We start from the raw sequence: 17407 nt of genomic DNA, 5'->3' as shown, positions 1-17407 counted from the left end.
TCAAAGTAAGCAAGCTTCACGCGCAAGATATCGAGGTTTTCTGGTAAATAAAAAGCTGTCATCTGGGCACCTACCTCCAAGGACCCACAGTCGTAGAATGTGTACTCCTTGCCGTATTCCTGGCTGTAGAACCACGTTCCGTTACCCCAGCAGGTTTTCTTTGACATCTCTGCGTTAAAACAATTGAATAAAGAGGAAATATTTATGCAACGGAACAAAACAAATTATCCGAGCGCGAATGACGTTTTTATTCCGAATTGTATACCAGCCGCATTAGTGTGCATACACCTCAAATGCTTTTCATAGCTTCCACGACAGCAGCAGAATTTTGCAAAAGAATTTTCATGCTGCACTTTGCAAACTAGCACTTCTAAATTACGAATAAACTTCTAGCCGCCTGGGAGAAGCGTGATGGCTTTGAGTTACCCTGATTGTTTAAATGTACTGTACGTCTGTGAGGATGCTGCACACCGACCTGCGCTAGCCCTCTAGCATTAGTAAAAACGATGCGCTTGGCGATAGGGCGTCAGAACAAGCTCTACACTATGTGTAACTTGTCTGGCACTTTCTTACACTGCATACTGCCCCACGCTCACATCATCATCATCATCATCATCATCATCATAATCATCAGCCATACTACTCCCACACAGGGCAAAGGCCTCTCCCATGTCTCTCCAATTAACCCTGTTCTTTGCCAGCTGCTCCTACTCTATGCCAGCAAACGTCTTAATCTTATCCGCCCAACTAACTTTCTGCCGCCCCCTGATACGCATGCCTTCTCTTGGAATCCATCCACTTCCACATAGGTAAACAAAATAAAACAAGCTTGATGGTATACTCGAAAAGTTTCTTTGTCTTAAGCACTATCATTAGTGTTAAGGTTTCCGAGCATAAGTGCGTAGGCCTTTCACACGCAAGCGATTAAGTGAGCCTTCACTCGGAAGGCGCAACCATTACGACGTATTCTTCTAGCATTACCATCCCCTCGACGTATAAACTGCAATCAGAAACATTGTCTCGATCCTGAACGAGTAGTGTTCTTTACCTCCCTCTCTGTTACTTTCTCGAGCACATAGTTGTCTTTTGTCAAACTCCCACATATTATCAGTGGTTTCGTTTTCTCTTCGGTCGTTTCTTTCGTCGAAATGGCAGCAAGAGATATTGAAGGAAAACAATTACAAGACTCCCAACACGACATACCTATGAGAGGACAGTGAGCCGCAGCAGAAAAGCAACAAAATGAAATGACGACACACAACAACATATCAAGCATGTTTAATCTTTCCGCACATTTAGTTCGTTAAGATTTTGCTGCAAGCAATCATTATAGTCTCTTTTACTCATACCTGGTAGAGTTTATGTGCAAAGCATGCAGCCGTAAATGCAGGCAGTAATGCGCTACGTTTGGCGAGCTATCACCAGAGCACGCGCTGTGAAAATGTTTAGCTTGATTGAAGAAACAGAACGACGGCGAAGCTAGCCTGTTCCTCCAGGTGTACTGTCTACAGAGCGCTTTTTTACCAGTTCATGCCGAATACAAAGCCTTATCTATTTTCTAAAAGAGTGAAACTGGTCACTCTTACTTGCATCTGACAAAATCTTGACAACATCTTATACATCTTACACAACGTCTTATAAAGAATCTAGATGTTTTAAGCACGCACAGAAATACAAACACAAGCATACGTTGGTATTCATCGTTCTGTAGTACCTCCTATCCGTAACAAAGCCTCCAGGAGTAGTAAGCAGCGATCGACCCCTAATGAGATCGATAAAATAGGGCGTTGTAAGAACACAAGTCGCTTTAACCGACGACTAGGTTCTGTCCCACCCTTCCTGTAAAAACTGTGCACCAACCAGGCCAAGCTGCCAACGCTACCACTAACGCCCTTATTAGAAGCCGCATGGGTATACCCTTGTATTATGTTTCATAGCGCAGCAAGAACTCAGGGGACAAACACAAGCGCTAAGAAACAACGCTTGTGTTTGTCCCCTGAGTTCTTGCTGCGCTTGGAACATAACGCATACCCACTAACCCTAACCATCACCTTATTAAGTTATATTTCTAGTTCAACGGGCCCTTGTCCTTCGGTGTTTTTTCATCCTACTTTGCTAGTAACATTGATCACCATCACTGTTTGCCGGGTGCGCACTTTGGCCCACTGCATCCGAGTCAAGGCTGTGCCAGAAGATGTCTAGGTTTTGTTTGGTACCGTTCCTCCATAAGCGCTTGTGTTTGTCCCCTGAGTTCTTGCTGCGCTATGGAACGTAAGGCATACCGCTAGCCCGAACCATCACCTTGTTAAGCTACCCTTGCAGTAGCGAAAATTGGATTCAAGTGCTGTAATATGTGCTAGTCAATTAAGTCGATCACAGACTGGTAAGAAACCTATGTGTCTTGCGGGCTTTCTGCGCGTCCTGGCAGCTTTTGTCCTCGTTAGTAAATTGCTGCGACTTTATTCTTTTTTTGTCGTCAAAAACACGTTCACCAAGAATGCAAGGACGTTCAGGTCACAAAGCGGCATCCCTCCGCAGTCATCGTCTCCTGTCAAGCATTGCCTTCTACAGGCTACGTGGCACAGTTGCGTCGAATGCTTACACTTTCCGTGGGCGAAACCATCTTTGTGAGCTTATAGACTCACCCATAAATCTCTCCTTTAACTTGTGCGCCTGGTGCCTAAGTGTGGCGCGTAGCCTCTCCTCTTCTGAGAAGAAAGCTGAAGCGGCGCTCAGTGGTTATAGTGATCGACTGCTGACCCTAAACGCGCGGTTTCAATCTCGGCCTCTGGTGTCGCATTTCGATGGAGACGAAATACTATAGAGACCCGTTTACTATGCAATCTCATTGCACGTTCAAGAACCGTAGGTGTTCAAAATTATTCGAAGCCCTCCACTACTGCGTCTTTCATAATCTTCGTCGCTTTGGGAAGGTGGTGGTGGTGGTAGTGGTTTTTTTTATAAATAATAGTAAAAAGGAAGGAAAAGATTTTTGCTAGCCCCGGCATCTGCCATCGATACTGAAGCACCTGAGCTGGGGCAGCGGAAATAAAGTACAGCAGGCAGAACGGAGAAATTAAAGAGGTGAGGGGACAGGAAGAGAGGATATGGGGAGAAGTAATATATACAAACTATGTACACAATAAGAAATGCGTCCAGGTTGTGGAAAACTTTATAATCCAAACCAATATTCTCAGAACCATTGGTGGGTGCGCTATAGCGATGACTTAGTGACAACAGGGCGTTCTATCATTGGCTTAATTTGGTTTAACCACACGGCTTCTCACAAGACGCAGCAAGGGAGGGTATCTTTTCATCTCTGCGTCCACGCTAAAGAAACAGCGACGAGCGATAGTAAGATAAATAGCAACACATTCATGGCTTGCGATAAGGCAATTTTTGTTGTTTGCTAACAGGGAAGGCCAGGGCCTACAGAACGTTTAGCCTAAGCATGAAACGAAGCTTAAAATTCGTTTTGGTCGATTATGCAGTTCATTTCTGAAGCATCCTTTCGTTTCTTATTGTTTTTAAGGAGGCCCTGCACGCCCCGCATATATTATGAAAATCAAACGGTGAATTACTCGTCATACAGCACATTGCCATTGCTTCAAAGGCATCCTGTTGAATTCATTGTTCTTTTCAGAGGTACTGGGAAAGGCCCTGATAACGGAACTCAATATAAGAAATGCAGGCCACGTTTCCTGTTGCAATTACTCGCATTCTGGGCCCGGCCAAGCAACGGATGTATGTAAAGAAAGGCGTCCTTAATGTCGTTGGTTGAAGCTGCACAGATAAATATTAATTGTTTCACTCTTACATTTGAAGCGTGGCGCCCTGAAATAGAGCTGTGCGGAGCAACAATAGTTTGGTTTATCGTTTAGGGGGTTTAACGTCCTAAAGCGACTCAGGCTGTGAGGGATGCCGTACTGAAGGGCTCTGGAAATTTCGACCACCTGGGGTTCTTTAACGTGCACTGACATCACACAGTAAACGGGCCTCTAGAATTTCGCCTCAATCGAAATTCTACCGCCACAGCCGGGGTCGAACCCACGTCTTTTGAGTCAGCAGCCGAGCGGAGCAACAATAGTCAGGGACGATTTTTATATTATCAAATATGCAGTTTTGTCAAATTATTATCAAGAAAACAGGCAGTTCCCGAGTAGGTGTGCGGCGGCAGAGACTGCGGGCTCTCCCAAATGGAGTCACCTATATTATCCCTATTAACTCTGGCTTCAAAAATAAAGAGAGCAGAGAGGATTCAGCTGCTGCTCCTGCTTATAATGACGAAAGTGACTGATAATTATCAAATGCTTTTCATAATTCCTCCTGAGAGGATCGGAATTAGTATCGTGCAGCGAATGATAATAAAGCCTCCATTTGCAACGAAACAGCCGAACGTGCCGGCATTCTCGTTGATCGCGAACACTCAGTGACTCAAGAATTGCATAAGAACTGTCGCGCAAAAAAACTGCAGGTAATAAAATGGAGTCTTAATGCTCGCCTCGGCGATGCCACAAATACGGGGCCAAAGAGTGCTGCAAACACATTAATGGCGGGCCAGAGTGAGTTAATTCTGGTGGGATTAATTAGACGGCACCATATGCCTCAGTGTAGAACAATCTTAAGCTGCCTTCGAAGAAATACACCGCCAAAGAAATGCATAGCTAAATCCTAGTGCTAACGTTAGAACACTTAACTGGCATAGAAAGGCACTCATACTATCCGACTTTGTCGTAGCCATTGAAAACATCTAAAATATTCACGGTATTCTTATGCGCTAATGCCAGTGCAATATCAGAATAATCTCTTTGAAAGGAATTTATTCTGGCTCCACTGACAAGGCGAACGCTCTGATGGCACGAACCCATCTGGGTTGAATCGCGCTTGTCGAAAAGTTGTGCAAGAAGAATAGAAAAAGAGCTTTGGTACATTATTCTAGCTCAGATCCTGTTTCTGCCGGTTGTTGATAGTTGTCAGTGGAAATTTATAGTTTAATTTGACTGTAAGAAAAAGGAAAGAAAATTGAAAGAGAGACAAAATACGGTACAGGATTGGCTTAAACAAGGATCAGCTACCCCTTTAATAAAGATGAGGCCTTCGCTTAGTTAAAAGGGAGCTTTCAATCCATGGGGTAAAGTTTCAAATCTTTGCGTCGTCGGTGTACGCTCTAAACACGAATACGACTGTATGGGCGTAAAAGCTGTCCTTCAGCACACTCATTTATGAAAGGAAGTGCGTTATAGAGGACACCTTACTCCATTTTTAATCCTTTCTGTTTAGTGTGTACACTGAAGACGATGGTCGAGTGGTTCCTACTTTTCCTGGGTGTACACTGGGCTCCAAAGGCCAACAGAGTGCAGATAAAGAACCCAAGATTGCCCGCAAGATTAAGCAGCACTTGTTATTTCTTTGCATATTATCATCAAATTACATGTTGTCATCGAATACTTGAAGGCTGTGTTAATTTTAGCCAAATATAGACGATGTGCATATGTTCACCGGGATACCCGATTACACTAAGTGTCGGCAATACCAATTCATTAGAAACTACTAGTGCCCCTACATCAAGTTTGGCATCAATCTTTCATTGTTGTATTTGTGGACCTCAAAACGTTTTCTGCTGATTAGCTCGTGTTATACCCCTGTCACACGGGCACTTTCGATCCTCATTGAGTCAATGCTCATCGAACTCAATGCAGATCGACGGTTGTCACACGGCCACTTTCAAGCGCAATCGAGCTCGATCCTGCTTGACTCGATGCCGATTCCTCAAGAGTGCTTGAGGTTCCAAGCACAATCGAGAACTCTCGCTCTCATGAAGCTATAAAAATAAACACAAGTTAACAAAACCAAACCACAATTGTTGTTGTTGTGATCGATTAAAATGTAATACAGAACATTTTTCAGGTACTACGCCTGCTTATATGCAAACATTTGAAAGTAATCTCGACATCACGCTCCACGCTTCGCCGTCAGTGTAAACAAAGATGGCGTCCTCCTGCTCGTCGGAGCGGAAACTGTGGAGCGAGCGCGAGACAGCCGCTCTCATCGACTGCTGACAGTACCGCCTAAATGACTTCAGGCGCCAGAAGAGAAACGCCGCAATCTATGCAGAAATCGCGGAGGCGTTGCGGGCCCTTGGGTTGCATCGCACAGCAGCAGAGGTGCGCCACAAAAACCTGGCGCAGATACGCAATGTACAGATTTGGCTACGGATTTGGCTGCCGCTGCCCCCGACTGCACAGTGTTGCCGGACATCGCCATGTTATGGCTGTCGGCGGAACATTTGGCGCCACCTAACACACATGAGGGAAACTTCTCAATGAGCATTGAAAATGCCCGTGTAGCAACGGATGTTTCGAGCGTGCTCGAAAATCTCGATGCAGATCGAGCTCAATGAGGATCGAAAGTGCCCGTGTGACAGGGGTATTAGATGCTTCCTCAAAGACGTCTAGAAGAGTCCATATAGACTCAAAGAAGATACATCGAAAGGCAGAGTTGTAAATTTTGGTTTGGAGGCGTCACTTCCGGTCCTGACAATTATGTGACCGACAACGCAGTTTTGACCCGATGATGCTTGTAATAGAAGGCAAGGATACTTAAAACTGCTTACTTGTGAAAAGGCGTGAGCCTGCCCGTTCACTTTGAGATCGCATTAGCCGTGCGCTGCCACGTGATGTAACTCGACACAATGCAGCTGGCAATTCTACCTCTGCATGGCTATCCGTAGCCGCCGCCGCGACACCGCCGCGCCCGTTCTTATCTGCGCACTGATCCGCCTTGGGGGTATGACGCGATGGCTAACGGGTTAATTCCCATTTTCGCAGAATTGGTCTTTACTTAAGATTCATAGATATCTGGGAGTCCTCATACTAACCCTGGCGCAGTGTACAGTGGCTAAGTAGTGCGCGAATGCCCGAGAAACCTCGCATGACCGATCATTACTTTAACCGCCACTTGACTGGCTGCTTGTGGACGCCATTTTTTATGGTTACCACCGGATGTGCGCGCGCGCGCACACACACACACACACACACACACACACACACACACACACACACACACACACACACACACACACACACACACACACACACACACACACACACACACACACACACACACACACACACACACACACACACACACACACACACACACACACACACACACACACACACACACACACACACACGCACGCACGCACGCACGCACGCACGCACGCACGCACGCACGCACGCACGCACGCACGCACGCACGCACACACACACACACACACACACACACACACACACACACACACACACACACACACACACGCACGCACGCACGCACGCACGCACGCACGCACGCACACACACACACACACACACACACACACACACACACACACACACACACACACACACACACACACACACACACACACACACACACACACACACACACACATTTTCGCGCGCGCGCGCGCGCGCGCTCACACGCCCGTGCGCACAGATTTCCGCTTAATGTGGCAGTGTGGCTTGTGCCTTAATAATATCGTATTCAGAAGTCTGGAGACATTCGTCAGTAAGTGATTAGCTTTTTTCGTTCCGATTTTTAAACAGGGCGCTCGAAGGGTGCTTGAAGTGCCGCTCACTTATACTACAAGAGGGGTTTACAGTCGAGCTTTTGTATATATCTCTCCAGAATGAATTTCGTAATAAGATGAGCGGCTGACAGCTGCGGGCGCTACAGAGAGCAACCCGAGCTTCACTGACATAGATACCACGCGCATCACCCGATTGCAGTCGTTTCATTGCCCTGTGAAATTCACCAGCTTGTTTTTGGCCGTCTTTATGTTAAAGCGTTAGTACCACCGCTATTTTTTTACGTTATGTTCATGGAGCTCAGCGTGCACGCAGTTAACACAGCGTCCACATGAAGACCAGCTTTTAATGAACATGTAAAATTATAAAATCTGTGAAATGTGGTGAAAAATATTTTTACTGTAACGTTACCTTGTTAAGCATGGCTGGGTTCGATGCGCAAAACACACACATGTAGTAATTGCCTATCATGCAATCTAAAGGTGTCCGACGAAAAGAATTATAACACATTGGGATCCAAACAAATATTTTTTTTTCAAATCATTTTAAAGAAAAGTGAAGCCACAAATTGCATTGAACGCCTAAAAAAAATTCCCGTAAAAAAACAGAGCGAACGGGATGATGACGGATGATAGGAGACAGCACTAACGCTCTGTTGTTTGCGGTGGTGCGCTTGTGTTACTTTGTTTTGTTTATTTGTTGGCACCTATCATCTTGCCCAACTTTTGACGTTAGATATAAAGAATTCTCTCAGGTTTTCTGAGCCTTACCAACGACTTCACTTTAAACTAGCGGTGATGCATTATATAAGCTTAGTAAGCGGACACTTGAAACTAGAATAAAATTTGCAACCATTTCGGTGAAATCCGCTTACTAAATGAAAAAGATTCACGTAACCCGACCTGCATAGAATTACGGCAGCGGGATGCATGGATTTCTCCAAAAAACTCTGGTGAGGTAGCCGCGGCTAGCACCGGAGGCTTTTTTTCGCTTTCAGAGCCAGCGCACGCTTCGGTTATAATTAGGGGATGGGTATTGAGACAAGTGCAGTGCAAGCAGCACTGCTCTACTACCGCAACAGCGTTATTTCATGCGTAATAGAGTTCTGAGATAAAAATGGCATCCTTGATGATCTCACTCCAACGTACGAGTGCAGTTCTGGCTGACGCACCGAACCTCACGCTATTGGAGGACATACGGGGACTTATTGAATGACATGTGTAACACAATACGCAGTTATTACCGTGATAAATTCATACCCCTGTCACACGGGACTTCTTCATGGCCTTTGCCGTAAAGTTGTCTTATTGCACTAAAGGAGGAAAACCGAAAAGGAGCAGCGGGGCTGCTGCACGGCAAGTCCAAAGGCGCTAGAACGCGGCCTCCGTGAATGCCAAATGTCACCGCTGTGTGTGAAGCGTCGCTAGTAACATTATGAAATTAAAGCAGACGGTAGCACATCAGGTAAGAGGATAAGAGTGCTTTCGTATAGGTTTGAAAAAGTAGCTATCACGATAATAAACGAGTGTTCTGACGGTGAGAAACGGATATTTTGAAACAAAAGTTTTTGTTTTTTTTCATCGTTCCTGGTCTGACCACGGTAGGCGCATTTTTAAGTTCGGCTCCCCTCCTCGTTGTGTGTGAGAAACGTGCTTTGTTGCTTATGTCCTTGTGCGTATTTCAAAGAGATTAGGTTGTGCCTGGTTAGCGTGCTACCGCCATCATGAGCGACGACCCGCAAGACGTTAGAAAGAAGTGTGCAATTGCCATGAAGAGCAAACGAAGAAAAAACAGCAAAGCTAGAAGCGCAAGCACGTGTGTGTCACTGCGGCTGCTGAAAAGTGCTCAAGTCCTTTCTCAGCAGTGTAGATGTATTAAGTCATAGCCTCCTCTACAATTAAGTGCACTGTAACGCAAAATTAACCATTAAATAAGGTAAATTGGATATTTTTTTTACTTTTTGAAAACTAAAAATTGCGTCAATTTTTTATTCTTTGAGCTTGCTAGCTGGCGCTACCGTCTAGGTTGCTCATTTAAGTAACTTTAAGGCCGCTGACGGCCGCCTTTGCGGCTACGGACCTTTTTCGAAAAGGTCTCGACGCTTTGCCGTGTAGATGCGCGTCACGCGCCTTTGCGGAAAAGGACCGTAATTCCTAAGGCCTTACAAGTGCCCGTATGACAGGGGTATAAGAGAGCTACGTTAAAGGCATGAGTGAGTGACTGCCATAAAATACAGGCAGTAGAGAGTGGATGCTCTATATACAGGACACGTCAGGAGAACATGGATAAAAACCACGAGGATAAATGCGATGTAGAAGTCGTTAGCGTTAATGATCACATATTCCAGGCAATCTTTATTATTTTCATTTAAAGCATTCGTAAAGAATACGAAATGCTCCTGATATGCAAAACTAAATAATTTCTTACGGAAGAGAGACTTAGTAACAAATAAAATCAAATAAGAATAACCAAGGTTTAGGCTGGATGCTATCAGAAGCGAAATGATGCTATTAAAGCTGTTACCATGCCTATAGTTTCTATTTCTCTAAGTAAAAACTCGTGAATTTTCAGCACATGTTCTTGTTGAACATATCCGTGTCTCGGGCAGACCACAATTTATGTGAAAGCAAAGGTGGTTGAAACTTTACAATCCGCAATCCTCTGTATACTATCGTTTGTGTATGAAACTCACTTTATCTTACTGCCTTCAAATTGGAGACATCGCTACTAACGGTTTAACTCTTACACATTAGAAACACAACACAACTCTTACACAAGAGAAAGTAAGCGTAGCAGGGGGCGGCAGAAGGTTAGGTGGGCAGATGAGATTAAGAAGTTTGCAGGCAAAGGGTGGATGCAGCTGGCAAAGGATAGGGTTAATTGGAGAGACATGGGAGAGGCCTTTGTCCTGCAGTGGGTGTAGTAAGGCTGATGATGATGATGATGATGATGACATTATCGAAGACAACTTGTGAAGAGGAGACACCTGAGAGACGATTTGGGCTTCGTGCGAGCAACCGGAATGCCTTTCTACTGGTTCATAGCTGTAGTTATATACAACAGCATTTACTATGGTGTAATAAAATACCATTGGCGACCTTAGTAAGTAAGCTGGAACTTAACAACAAAGGTTGTAGTGCCACACTGAGCTTGGCTTACTGATGCACTGCGGCTTCTCCGTGATGAAGTACGCATGCGCAGGGCATGGCTTCTGCACGGTTGTCCCGGCGGGCGTGTCCTTGTAGCACGTCCAGCCGTCCCATGTCGCAGGACAGTGAGCGCCATCTGCAAATGCTAAAAAAAGCAATAATATGGATGTATGTTTTACGTTATGAAACCGATATAAAACTTCACTCATTGCTACCACTATTTTCTGTAGCCAAAACAAGCTCCTTCTAAGGCATAGGTGTCAGACAAAACAGGAAACGAAGAAGCGAGAAAACACAGGAATTTCACGTTCACAAATTGGAAGTCCAGTATAGACGTTTAGTGGAATTAATTTACATTTGCCTCTGGGAAAGCCTGTTCGATCACCTCATCGGCTGCGGCTGCCTGCACATGCCAGTGATAGTAGACACTGCTAAGACTAAGACAGAGCATTATTTAGAGCACGAGAGAATTGATATGCTGTGGAAACGATGGAAGAGTCTCTTGCTAAGATTGTGTTTTGGTGGCCACTTAACCTAGGCGCACATAATGCTAGAGTGTAACCTCTGCTGTTTGCCCATTTGGAGTTTTGAAGCCGCTTTGACCATTTTAGGACGGATTTCTCTCCGCAGACGACTGCTGACGAAGGCTACTGCTTAACGTTAGCCATGCTCCTCCTCCCATGGTTCCTCCTTCTCAACCTGCTACGTTGCCGCCATGTCTGAGTTCACCCGTCCATGCTCAGCTGAAAAGGGCAGCCCATATCACAAACCCATATCCGGGAGTCAACATGAACACTCCACATCGGTATTTTCATGCCGGGCAAGTCGCGTCTCATCTTCCTATCAGTTCATGCATTAGTCAACACAAAAGTGGTGAACACGAAGCCGGTTCAGACTTTCAAAGACGAGCAATTTCGTGGTCTGTTTACGTTAAACTCTAAAAGTAAAATAGTTTATTGTTGAAATAATTGGCTATTCCTCACATTACCCCTCCTTTCACTGCGTGCGTGGCACTTTATCGCTGTTCACTTACCTTTTATGCCAGCGAGCTCATCTTCGACCATCTCCCTGCAACAGTCGCGAGCCGCCCGGCAGCAGCTCAGCCAGCGGTCGGCGTAAAGCTCCTTCGTGAACGTCGCTAGAATGCGCGCGTCACTGGAGTTGCCATACGGCATGAAGCATTCGCCACTGCAGTCACCGGGGCACAATCTGCCTTCTTCGCAGTACCTGCAAGTGCCGGCGTAAAATCAATGACCAATGATGCAGCAAAGCAGAACACTGGCTCTGTACTAGGAGTACTTTTTTGCGTCTAGCCTGGAAGACAGCACGTCAGAAACAGAGTTTGCCAGGTAGGCTAAGGGTCTCAAGCGAAAAGAAAGTTTTCATGCACTTACCTACATTTTGGGTGGAACAGCGCAAAACGAACCAAAGATAGAAAACATTAGCTGTGGTTTAGCCTTGGTTAAACCTGGTGAGAAGCGAAAGAAACCTCTGACTCTGCGTCGCTGGTTAGACGTAGCGCCTTAGGTACTTTCTGCTGCTATTACTTCATGTGCCTCCTCCCGTCATCATCATTCCCACTCGTGATCCTCTTTTTTCTCCTCTTCCCGATCCCCAGTGCAGAATAGAAGACCAGATATTTTTTTTTTTCAGGCCAACGTCTCTGCCTTTCGCGTCAATAAACCTTTCCCGCCCTTCTGCTGCTTCTTCGCAGTACCACTGTTCCGTCGTTTCTCGACGCGTGTCGCACGTTCTTCATTCGTCTCTTCGGCACGGCGTTTCTCCCTAGCCTTATTGAAACGTTGAAGGTTCGCTTTCCGGTGCGCTATCACGGCAGGATGTTCTTACTCCTCTATCGAAAAACCGGTTTCTACCCCCACCGGCTCGTCGTCGGTATATATACACAGCTCTCCATTGACGTCACAGACGGTGGCTCCACCCCCGTTGTCTCAAGCAGAGTATCTATCTCCATGACTGATGGGCTTGTTTACCAAATTTCTTTTATATGACGTCACCAGCATACAACATCGCAAATTGTCCCAGCTCTCAACCCTTGACCTTGACATTCGAGAGATTTGGGAGGTGGCCCACCATCTTGATTTGGCATATATACGCCCGATGGCCTACGTGTCTTTGCTCCATAATTTGATATCTGAAGCTTTTCAAGATCATAAACGGAACTACACTACCCTTTTAAAAACCTGGCGTAGTGAAGCTTTCGCTTTAAAAGGAACAAGGAACACGCAGATAGTTGTTGTTGTTGTTGTTGACCTCCCACAATGGCAGATGAGCGCTCACCTTGTTCTTCTTCGGCCTTTCGTCCGTTTTCGCTGTTCAAACCAAAATGTACCTTTACCATCTCGCTCAGCTATCCATACTGCTATCTGTTGACGTCCTTCCATTCAACTGATCTCAATTCAAATTTTATTTCGTTAATAATACGCGGTAACATCATGTCAGAAAAGTACAGCTGAGGCTCCATAGTAAATATATATAGATATCGGGACCTCTCATTTCAGCAACATGAAATTCTAGAAAAAAAGATATAATAACGGGAGGATTGACGGAACAGCGCATTTTTCATGGACAAGAATGAAAACAATCAGGCTGGATTTGACACTCTAATTCATATGGCTGATACATATTAGCAGGTGAACTAAGAAAGTGGCGGTTGTCCGTACGTAAGCCTGGCGGCATTCTTGAAGGCCAGGCTGGGCATGTACTTGTAGCAGCGCGCGCACGTGAGCCGGCTGAAGAGGTGGGGCTCTAAGTACTGCTGGCTCTCCATGCGACACGTGCCTGGCGCCTTGTCGTACTGGGAGCTCCGTGCCTGCGCCAATCCCAGGCTGCCGGCTGCCAGCTGCGAGGATTACCAGCAATGATGATCGCTGGCAGAGTGGTAAGAATTTTAACAAGTATACCTAACGTGATGATGATGATAGTGCATTTTTATGGCGCAAGGGCATCTGCGGCCAAAGAGCTCCATGGCACAAGGCATTTCAGCTTGCTCAAGGCGGGGTCAAAGACCCATTTCCCAAGCACTTCACCTTGAATAAGCCGAGCACCAGGCCAGGGGAAGCTTTACCCATTGCATCAACGGTGGGTTCTCGGCGGCACTGGGCACTGAACCCCGCACCTCTCGCATCCGAGGCGGATGCTGAATTACGAGGAAACTGCTGCGTTGTAAGTATACATAACGAGTTCCGGGCAATCAAATGAGGGTAGTTACGGTAAAGTACTACCGATTCATCACTATTTCTAAGTGAGCGAATGCATTACTGGACAGTCCTCTGTCAACCATAAAAAAAAAAGTCAGAATTTTCGGCAGCGACCAACTCTTGAGCGTTGGGACTGCCCGGACATGAAATTTTGTCCGCTATTAAAACTCCTGACGTTGTGTTCTTACGCTAAAGTGAATGCGACAGTGCGCCATAAAAGTGGGTATTACTACGGTGGACCCTTGTCTGAGGCTGAATATCGTTACTAACTCGTCGCGACAAGAGTGGTGCCGCTCACGTGTACTCAGTTGGTATGGGTTCTTTGATGCAAGGCCTAAGGCCCTCAAATTAGAGTTATAATGGCTTGCTATGATGAGTGCTTCATTCCCGCATAGTTGTTTTGGTGTTCGAGGAGCTTTCGTGTTGGGATGCGGTGCACGAATTATAAAGAATTGGCAGTGTCGTGATCAGTTGCCTTTTTGGCGCTAGGATTTCATTAGGAGTGTGAAGGGCGCGCCACTAAACATTCAACATGGCACATATCTCAGCAAAGTGCGTCTGACATCGGTCCTCAAGGAAGGAAACGAAGGAGTATGCTTTGCATTGCATAGAATGAAATTGAATAAAAATGTACACGCGCAGAAGGAAACACTTTAATGCTTAGAAAATACCATTTGGTAAAGATGACATTAAGTAGCACAGCGCACTTTTTCCGTTCTCCAATTTACAAACTTCCTAAAATGTGTACTTCCCTGGAATGGAACCAGGATCTTAAACGAGATGATTTGCATTTACGTTTGCGCAGGTGAACCTGTAACTAAAACAGCATTTGTTTAAAGAACTGTTAGTTTCTTGATAAACGTGACGCTCTAGAGAATAATCCTCACCTACATTTGGTATTGTAGCTGGTTGTGTTTAGGAAAAATTGTAGAGACAGAGAAGAGAATGCCGCCACAGAAGCGATCGGTTCCGTGAGGACAAGTGCATCTCCTCATCAAGCATTCTTACCCATTAAGAGCCTCGTTCTTGGCATCATCGCCGGCTTCTCTCAGTCTCATTTTTCGCACGACTATAGCAGGGTAGCTGGGCCACGAAAGAAGACTTACAAATGCATTCTTTATGATTTAAACCCAACACATTGCCTACACTGGTGATTTTAGAACAGCCGAGTAATGGTGTATGCTCAATGTTGTTGCCTGAAGTAAACGGAGCATGTGTATGCTTCTCTAACGCTATCACCGCGTTTCAGCGCAGAAATTGGGAACTATGGCACGTGCACAGTGCTAGTGGTTGCTGGTGCGATTTCACAAGAAGGCAAAATGTGGGCATATTTGCCCTAAGTCAGGTAGCATTGTACTCCTCAACACAATACACAACACAATACCGGACACATTAGCGGGCTACGCTTACTCAGGCACGCATTTTTAGATTACCATGCGGCAAGTGACTTACCAGAGAAGCGAAGACGTAGAGGTATGGTTGGCTCAGCAGCATGCTGTCCTTAATTTTTCGTGCATCGAGCTACTGCGGTCGTGACAGCCGCTTTCCTTTTTCCTCTCTCTTCATTGCACGCAGTGACCCTGAGAAGGTAAAATGTCGATTTCAAATCTGCCAGTAAAGAGAAAACAATGAAAATTACCAGCCTCACAGAGTAAACGCTACTGAAATCAAAACTTGCTGAGGGCCATGAGATAGACTGCAATAAAGAGCTAAAGGAAACAATGAGTATTGTCATTCTGAGCACGTTATTATCTCCAATATCTGCTTAAATCAAATACACAAGCTCCTTTTTGTGTTTCTTGTTCTGATTTCGTACGTTGAAAGATCAATACCGGATCACCGCGAAGTAAAGTGTGTCCCTAAGGTGTATTAATCTCATGGTATGGTACATTTTCTAATACTGCTTTATTTGTATTGCCATTGTGTTGGAAGTTAAGTTCAGCTAACAAAATGCCAAGAGGTGCTGCATACCTCTTAATGACTAGCAGGTATTGTAGTGACCTCTGCGCTCCCTGACGAAAAACTGATACTTTGTATCGAAGCCTCCCTGCAATATCGGCTTGCCAAAGCCAAAAACAACGCATTTGAAACAAAATAATGCTTTTTTTTCGGACGAAGTATTTCTTGCAGGACTTCGAAGGTCTGTCCTGCAAGCTGAGAAAAGATATAGTTCCGGGGTGTACTTATCTGTAGTGTTAAGAAGACCATTTTCGAAACGCGCGCGACTGCGTATGTTATTTCCTCTGTGGCTCTGAAACCTGGCCACTAACCAACTTGAAAATCACGCTTTTTATTGCGAAAAAGAACATGAACGAAGCCAGAAGATCTGACCTGAAACAGGCAAGCACATACGAGGGTCGGTGGGAATGGTCCTGGCCTGACAGAGGGAGATATGGGATCGGGCTGATCCTTATAAACTTTGAGCATAGTCACCTTACACTTAAATAGAGTTTTGCCAGTGGTGCTGTAAGTTCTCTAACCGATTGCAAAATTAAAAATGTACCCGGACATTCAGCCGCTTAAGCACAGCATCATTGGCATCATCATCACTGGCCTAATGTTTCTTCGCCGGTTAGGTGTGATTTAAGAACAGAAAACAGCCTCAAGTTTGCAAGGAACGACGGTAGCGCAATGAAAAAATGGACAAACACAAGCCTTGACTACTGCCAACAGAAATGGTTTATTTGCTTGCGCAGTATATATCATTCAGAAAAGAAACATCACTTGGTCACAGAGGTAAAACATTCGCTGCCGTAAAATAGTTGGATGTAGTTACTTAAGCGTTATTTTAGTGCAGCTCCTTTTTCAGCAGCGTGATGGAAGGTGTGCTGGCGCTAGTTTCTGCCGTCGTGTGGCTGATTAGTCTTCGATGATTAGTCTGGCTGTTCAAGCTTTGTCTATTCGCAACACCGTCGTCTGACATACATTGTGCTTGCAGCCTTCACATTTCTCGCTGTGAATTCTAAGACTGCTCTCATTCCACACTGCGAAGAACTGCAGAAGACAGCGAACGATTAAACTCAAAATGACCCTTATCATGTTTCATGTTAATAGAGTAGGGTAGTGAAATAAAATTAATTAACGCGCTTGCAAAACTGAGAAACTGACAACCTGCGGGTCATATTACGCAAGAAAGGTGTGTTGAAAAAGTGTGAGATGGGCTAAAAATGTACAGCCACAGAATGGGCCGCGTCGCTATACCTCCATGGCGAGGCATTAAGGGACGAAACCTAGAATATGAGGCAGCTTGTACGGGGGATAAAACTAACGCAAATTAATTGTAAATTAAGCAGCAGTAAAATGTAAAAAGCATTGCGGCATCGTGAGAGGTGCTTTAAATTCTGCTTTTTTTTCTCCCTTGCGCAAACCCTTTTTAACCGGCAGCGCCATCTACCGAAAACTGACACATTGAGTTGTTACGCGCTCATGTGTTGGAAGACGTCATTAGCGA

General features: G+C 45.3%; 1 protein-coding gene across 1 annotated transcript in view; it reads right to left on the bottom strand.

Moving 5' to 3' along the window:
- Positions 1–15557, bottom strand: part of LOC144123382 (calcitonin gene-related peptide type 1 receptor-like) — a 44363-nt gene extending 28806 nt beyond the window's left edge. The window contains exons 1-5 of the mRNA XM_077656224.1: positions 15409–15557; positions 13420–13598; positions 11772–11965; positions 10749–10883; positions 75–169 (exon numbers count right to left, since the gene is read on the bottom strand). Of these exons, the coding sequence (XP_077512350.1) occupies positions 75–169; positions 10749–10883; positions 11772–11965; positions 13420–13598; positions 15409–15450 (645 nt within the window). The 5' untranslated portion in view covers positions 15451–15557. The remainder of the gene's footprint in view (positions 1–74; positions 170–10748; positions 10884–11771; positions 11966–13419; positions 13599–15408) is intronic.
- Between the last annotated feature and the right edge of the window lie 1850 nt (positions 15558–17407).

This window comes from Amblyomma americanum, chromosome 3 (genome assembly GCF_052857255.1).
Source record: "Amblyomma americanum isolate KBUSLIRL-KWMA chromosome 3, ASM5285725v1, whole genome shotgun sequence".
Taxonomy (NCBI): domain Eukaryota; kingdom Metazoa; phylum Arthropoda; class Arachnida; order Ixodida; family Ixodidae; genus Amblyomma; species Amblyomma americanum.
The sequence above is the reverse complement of the archived record's forward strand: the minus strand, read 5'-3'. Positions and strand labels throughout refer to the sequence as shown.